The sequence below is a fragment of the Myxocyprinus asiaticus genome, chromosome 40 (assembly GCF_019703515.2).
Source record: "Myxocyprinus asiaticus isolate MX2 ecotype Aquarium Trade chromosome 40, UBuf_Myxa_2, whole genome shotgun sequence".
NCBI lineage: Eukaryota > Metazoa > Chordata > Actinopteri > Cypriniformes > Catostomidae > Myxocyprinus > Myxocyprinus asiaticus.
In genome coordinates, this window is record NC_059383.1 from 30,696,629 (window position 1) to 30,704,135 (window position 7,507).

At 36.4% G+C, this 7,507-nt stretch overlaps 1 protein-coding gene across 1 annotated transcript; it reads left to right on the forward strand.

Moving 5' to 3' along the window:
- The first annotated feature begins 1,312 nt into the window (after window positions 1-1,312).
- Window positions 1,313-4,609, forward strand: LOC127430614 (14 kDa phosphohistidine phosphatase-like). Its single transcript, XM_051680506.1, has 3 exons — window positions 1,313-1,970; window positions 2,297-2,424; window positions 2,505-4,609. The coding sequence occupies exons 1-3, from the start codon at window positions 1,826-1,828 to the stop codon at window positions 2,595-2,597; spliced, it is 366 nt and encodes a 121-aa protein (XP_051536466.1). The 5' UTR covers window positions 1,313-1,825; the 3' UTR covers window positions 2,598-4,609.
- The last annotated feature ends 2,898 nt before the right edge of the window (window positions 4,610-7,507 follow it).

Sequence of the window (7,507 nt, forward strand, 5' to 3'; positions counted from 1 at the left end):
ATTATCTGTTGTCCAATGTCTGTGTTTCTTTGTCCACTCTAACCTTTTCTTTTTGTTTTTCTGTTTCAAAAGTGGCTTTTTCTTTGCAATTCTTCCCATAAGGCCTGCACCCCTGAGTCTTCTCTTTACTGTTGTACATGAAACTGGTGTTGAGTGGGTAGAATTCAATGAAGCTGTCAGCTGAGGACATGTGAGGCATCTATTTCTCAAACTAGAGACTCTGATGTACTTATCCTCTTGTTTAGTTGTACATCTGGCCTTCCACATCTCTTTCTGTCCTTGTTAGAGCCAGTTGTCCTTTGTCTGTAGTGTACACCTTTGTATGAAATCTTCAGTTTTTTGGCAATTTCAAGCATTTAATAGCCTTCATTCCTCAAAACAATGATTGACTGACAAGTTTCTAGAGAAAGCTGTTTCTTTTTTGCCATTTTTGACCTAATATTGACCTTAAGACATGCCAGTCTATTACATACTGTGGCAACTCAAAAACAAACACAAAGACAATGTTAAGCTTCATTTAATGAACCAAATAGCTTTCAACAATGGCAAGTCATTTTCTAGTACTAAATTAGCAATTTAGCATGATTACTCAAGGATAAGATGTTGGAGTGATGGCTGCTGGAAATGGGCCTGATTTGATAAAAAATGACTTTTTTCAAATAGTGATGGTGCTGTTTTTTACATCAGTAATGTCATGACTATACTTTGTGAACAGCTGAATGCCACTTTGGTGAATTAAAGTACCAATTTCCTTCCGAAACAGCAGAATCTGTACATTGTTCCAAATTTTGGCCGAAAGTGTATGTACAATATATATATATATATATATATATATATATATATATATATATATATATATATATATATATATATATATATATATATATTTTTTTTTTTTTTTTTTTTAAATACTATGGTTACAACATCCGTGACGTCAATATGTAGGCGAAACCGGAAGGCTAATTTGCTATGGGTACCCTCTGGAATTGGCAATGGGATCGTATAATGGATTTTATTTATGAGTAAAATAAGGTATGTGGTAAACATTACTTAAAGATACTTTGAATATTTGTTCTACAACAAACAAACAAAAACTACACACAGTCATAACTCAAACGTGAGTTTTGAAACCGCTGTGTTTAAAAAAAATAAAAATAAATGCTTGATACAATATGCAATAATGCAACAGCAAGTTTTAGCAACAACTCGATACTGTAATATTCCTCCAACCTGGTAGGTGTCGCTTATGTTGGACGCTCTTTTAAATACATTTTATCGCTTCATAAAAGAACAACAGTGATCCAATAAAAGAAGGTCCCTTCTACCAAGGGAGCCTACAAGAAAAAAACAAAGTGCGTAACGCGGAAAAAAAATCACGCAATACTGTCTATGGACGAGATGCTTGAGTGTGCTGAATAAATTAATGCATTTGTGAGGAAACATCGTATCAGTTAATGAATTGACCGCCTTTCCACTAATGTTTTACACATACAAAAAAAAAATATTAATTTTGGAGTTTACTATTTGGGGAGTTTACTACGATAAAATAATACTTTTTTTTCTTTATTTTTTTATAAGAGAAGTCACAGACAGTTTTGCGACAAGTATGTGTTGGTTTACAGCTCTCCCCATTAATTTGTATGAAATCCTAATTCCTCAAACGGCAACTTTCTGTCGTAACACGCTAGTTGACTGTCTAACGCTCTCTACAATGGCAAAAACGCGGAGACTGTTATACAAGTTTTAAAAAAATATCTGGAAAGGCTGCTCAGCTATACCGAACTTCATCGTAGTGTTTGGATTTTACAGTATTGAATTTTCTACAATGTCAGCCGAGTGGCTCTCTAAAATCCCCGAGGTTGATTTAGATCCAAACGGCGTGTTCAAATACGTCCTGATACGGGTGCACAGTAAAGACGATGATTCATATGTTGATATTGTGAGAGGATACGCATGGGCCGAGTATCATGGTAAGGATCCATGTGTTTGAATGAATGACAGGTGGTTAAGAAGGTTAAGAATGCACATTTATTAACATGCATTAAGGTACTTGAATTTATCAATGAATTTTGGGAAATGCATCATTAAATAAGTAGCCCTAAAGTTGTAGCTTTTGGGCTCATAGGCATTTCAGTATGAATTTTTCAATGTATTTCATTTCAATGTGTTTTTCTAATATAATATAATAATGATATGGTATCTGTTTTGATAGGAAGTCAATCCATTGTCTAGTGTCATAGTGTCTCTGTCTAGCTATGAAAACCTTCATATTTCTGTTGGCCTTTCTCTTATCAAGCTGACATCTACGATCATGTTGCTGGAGAACTGGAGAGAGGTGGAGGATTAGACTGTGAGTGTCTCGGAGGAGGTAGAATCAGACATGACAGTGCAGAAAAGAAGATCCATGTCTACGGCTATTCCATGGTAACTGGAATTTCAACATTGTTGTATCCACTCCTGTAATAAGATGATCTTATAATTGAAACTTCCCTTTTTTATTTCAGGGCTTTGGGAAAGCAAAGCATGCCGTTTCCACAGAGAAAATAAAAGCTAATTATCCAGATTATGAGGTGACATGGGCGGATGAGGGGTACTGAGTGGGTTATATGGGATATGACTGCTCTGATCCCTGTATTCTGAATCTAGCTTAATGGAGTTCCATATTGTGCCAAGCCTGAAAAAGAGCAAGAGCCTTTTCATAATTCAGATTTGGATGGATGGATAAAATGTTTACTCTGAAACAAGTGCAGAGATCATTTTCTGCATTATGCTTTGTTGGTTTTGAATTTAACGACATGTAGATTAACATTTGGCTGCAAGTAGAGAATGCACTTATTTTTGTAGTCTTTAAATTAGGAAATCATGTAACAAAGCACCCATCAGGTTAGTGAGAAAGGTTAAGTATTTCATTGCAAACCATAAAACTCCACTATAAAGTGAAACAATAACATTCTGAAAAGGTAATTAATCTAGAAATTCCCAGAATTGTTGTCATTTAAGTCAAAAATATGAGATACAACCTCAATGCACTTGTTTTTGAACAATAAGTAAACAGTTCTCTTTAAGGGAAATTATTGTGCTCAACTACAACATACAATAATATATCTTGTCTGATTGTAATTGTCTAAATTTAATCAATTCTTAGCCACCACACTATAAATCTGGTCCCTCATATAATAAGAACTGATCCGGAGAATCCAGAGGTTGTAAACCTTCCCTATAAACTTGACGATCCTCTTCATATCTGATTGTCAGCATTTTTAATTGAAAGCCTCCTTTAAGGAATATTCCGGGTTCAAAGGAAAGTTCAGCTCAATCGACAGCAATTGTGGCATAATGCTGATTACCACAAAAATGTATTTAAAAACAGCAAAATCGAGGATCCATTGAGGCACTAGCAAAGTGAATAGGGACCAATTTTTGGAGTGTTTAAATGCAGAATTGTGAAGCTTATAATTTTATAAAAGCACTTATATTAGTTATTTTGTTAAAACTTGTGTATTATTTGAGCCGTTGTTTCAATTGTAATTTTTACAGTATTTTTAAAGTTTTAGTGTTTGTTGACATTACATCGTCATGGCAACGAAGTTGTAAAATTGGCTGTAACTTTACACAGAAAAGGTAAGCGATTTTTGAAACTGAGAGTATTTTAACGTTCAGAAATTGGCCCCATTCACTTCCATTGTAAGTGCCTCAATGGAACCCAGACGTTTGCTTTTTTAAAGAAAAGGAGGGACAAATTTTTGTGGTAATCAACATTATGCCACAAATGCTGTCGACTGAGCTTAACTTGCATTAAACACAGAATATTCCTTTGAGAGATGTCATGATTTTCCTATTTAGCAGTGTAACAACCCCCAAAAAATCCATATAATGATATAAGTGCCTGGTATGCCCTTGTACATTTCCCTGAAGCACTTATCTGAATTTACAGCATTCAAAACAACAGTAGATTTTGTTTGGCATTTAAAGCCTGAAAACCATGAAAAGATACAATAGTAGACATTGTTGAAATAGTTGCATTTAGATAGTTTAGTGCATCAAAACAGAAGTGGATTGCATCTTTTTTGCAAAGTGTTTAATAAATACATTTATTTTTTTCTCTACTATTGCTTTCCCTGCTTCTTTTATTGCATTACTTACAAAACCATGTTTCTTCGCTTCTTATTAAGGTCCACAGGCGAACATAAGCCTAGCAATGGTTTACTATTTGGTTACTGATAATGAGATCAGAATGTGCAGTACATTTTTAGCTAAATAGTAACACTTTCAATAGAAGTTACACTGTTGCGACCAAAATAAATTGAGCTCTCTGACTGCATTCTGCAAAGGATGAATGTTGGCAAAAGTGCTGAGGAGTGCTATAGGAAGAATCTGACACTCGTCTGGGGTTTAAAATGTAAAATACATGTATTATCTCTGTGTGATCAAAAGTGAGGAACACACGTGAAGTTAATAACTTCATATGGTGGGACGATGCTTTTGTGCACAGGCTTTTGTTCTGTCCTCTGGTATCTAAAATAAAGAATGAAAATCATGAGTAAGAGCCACTGGATTGTCCTCCTGGGTCTTGTGCTGAATATCTGCCAATGGGGTGAGAGTTTTTTCTTTCTTTTTTTATTTTTAATAAAAAAGGTAATGTGGTAGAATGCTTTTGTTCACTACATGCTACTTAATGTATTAAAATGTTACATAATACTATAAAATATTGTGATTCTCATATATTATCAGTATCTTTATTGAAACTAATTAGTAACTAATTTTATTAATGAGTTGCTATTGTCGATATAAACATTGAATCAGTACTACCTCAGCCTGTAAATTAATGTAATTATGGATGGTTTTTAATAAGAATGTCATTGTCCTGGTGATAAAAACTCTTTTTGAGAGTGATTTAGAGAAGTCAGAGGCACACTATAATAGCGAACACATCTTGTTGCTTTCCTGCAGTCTATAAAAGATGTTCTCCTTGTATATGAGAGTGCAGCCTGATATCTGTCATTTGAGTATCAGAGACCTTTGGCTGCGTTATTGCCAGTTATGTTTCTGATTATTAAATAGACAGACCTTTGTGACAACCCAAACAGGAGATATTATAAATTGATTGCTTTGAATCGATGAAGCATAAATTGTGCTTGCAAAACATGGTGGTGTGTTAGATCTGTGCTTGTGATATACACAGATCAGCCACAAAATTAAAACCACCTGCCTAATATTGTGTAGGTCCCCCTTGTTCTGAGATGCTGTTCTTCTATATCTGAGTTACCGTAGACTTTGTCAGTTTGAACCAGTCTGGCCATTCTCTGTTGACCTCTCTCATCAATAAGGCGTTTATGTCCGCAGAACTGCCACTCACTGAATGTTTTTTGTTTTTGGCACCATTTGGAGTAAATTCTAGAGACGGTTGTGTGTGAAAATCCCAGGAGATCAGCAGTTACAGAAATACTCAAACCAGCCCGTCTGGCACCAACAATCATCCATTCGATTATCTAATCAGTCAATCGTGTGGCAGCAGTGCAGTGTGTAAAATCATGCAGATACGGGTCAGGAGCTTCAGTTAATGTTCACATCAACCATCAGAATGGGGAAAAAATGTGATCTCAGTGATTTGGACCGTGGCATGATTGTTGGTGCCAGACGGGCTGGTTTAAGTATTTCTGTAACTTTCATTGTATGGAGAAAAACAAAAAGATGTAATGACAGTGAACTATGCTTGTTGACTCTTGGGTTAAAGCGCCTACTGATTGTCTGCAGTAATAATCACTGTAGTCTCGCCTTGTCAGACTTTTAATTATTTTCGTTGCCAGACTTCTGACTATCTACATACCGGCAAGAATATCTACTTTTCAGCAAGTCTGGCCAAGAACCGCCCTCATATAAAGCAACCATCTAAAGTTAATTTAGTTTTTACATGGTTCAGACTATAATCATTGAGGTGTTCTTTCTTATGTTGAATTACTAACTATGTACAGATCAGTACATGAGCTGTAACTTTGAGGATGACCTTTGTGGTTGGGACTGTATGTCATTGTCATTTTTGAAGTGGACAAGGACTAATAGGATGAATATATCATTGTCTGAACCTCTAAAAGGACCTGGGAGAGACCGCTCATCTAATATTTTGGCAGGTACCATACGTGCAGGGCACTCTGAGCTAATATACGTGCATTAAAGAGCCCATGAAATCACAATTTGAGTTTTGTGGCTTGTAGTCTAGGTCTGTTAGCTTTGATGCCATATATATGCAAGTATTCTCCTGAAAGTTGACAGTATTTACTTTTTAGCATATACTCATTTAAAATGTACAGTCTTTCTCTCCTGGATAAAAGGGCCCAAAATATTGATTACTCATCTTGTACTCTTTGGGTGTATCTAATCTTAATACCACATGCATCTGAATAGCAATAGCAAGTAGCAAATTACGGTTCATGGTTGTGACATAAAATAAAGGCTATTGAGCCCTTGGATATTTCCTGCCCCAACTTTCTGTTTCAATAAGAAATATGTCAACAAAGAAAATAAATTTGCACTCGTCAAGCCATTTCATGGGGTCTTTAAAGGTGCTGAAAGCGATTTTGTTCATGGAAAGGTATGCAAAAAAATGTCCTACTCCTGAAAGATATTAATGAAAAAAGTGTTGTGCGATATCTCACCGATCTCTGTGACAGCTCTAGACTCTTTAAACAACAAACAAAAATGTGTCTGTGGGCCACGGTCACTGATGCTTTCTGCCTCTCAGTCATTTTGCACGTTCTTATAGTATTGTAGTTACAACTAATTATTGAGGCTTTTCACCATTTTAATGCCATGTTGTTCATAACAGATGTCAGTTGAGGGCGCTATTTTGCTGCTGTTGTTTTAACAACCATTTCTGCTCTCAATAAAGCTCAATTACACTTCCTAGTGCTTGACGTGCAGAATGCTAGATGGCGCTATGAAGTGTTGGCCTTTCTGTGTAGGTCTATTCACCATATATAAGTGTTTCCATATATTGTCTTTGATTAGTGCCACTGTTACTTTTCTAAGTGATCAGACTTACGATTTTTGCATGGTCGAGGTTAAAAAGGACACGCACACAAAACCCCATAAACTTATATTGAATGGAGTGTCTTGAGACATATTTAGGGTTAAGAATATCATAGAGACTTGCGGGTGGGCTCTTTTGACTTGGGCCAGTAAGAAGCCACCTAACAACAACCCAGAACACCTTGGCGACTAGAGGTCGACAGATATATCGGTTTTACGATTAATCGGTGCAGATAGTTTGGTTGTCGCAAAAATAATTTTTTGGGGGGCCTGGGTAGCTCGGCGAGTATTGACACTGACTACCACCCCTGGAGTCACGAGTTCGAATCCAAGGCGTACTGAGTGACTCCAGCCAGGTCTCCTAAGCAACCAAATTGGCCCGGTTGCTAGGGAGGGTAGAATCACATGGGGTAGCCTCCTCGTGGTCGCTATAATATGTGGTTCTCACTCTCGGTTGGGCGCTTGGTGAGTTGTGCGTGGA

Bases quoted from the DNA above. Each gene is read 5' to 3' on its own strand.
- LOC127430614 (XM_051680506.1), top strand. From the start codon at position 1,826: ATGTCAGCCGAGTGGCTCTCTAAAATCCCCGAGGTTGATTTAGATCCA. The intron at 1,971-2,296 runs GTAAGGATCCAT...TCTCTTATCAAG, and splicing joins CGCATGGGCCGAGTATCATG to CTGACATCTACGATCATGTT. The intron at 2,425-2,504 runs GTAACTGGAATT...TTTTTATTTCAG, and splicing joins ATGTCTACGGCTATTCCATG to GGCTTTGGGAAAGCAAAGCA.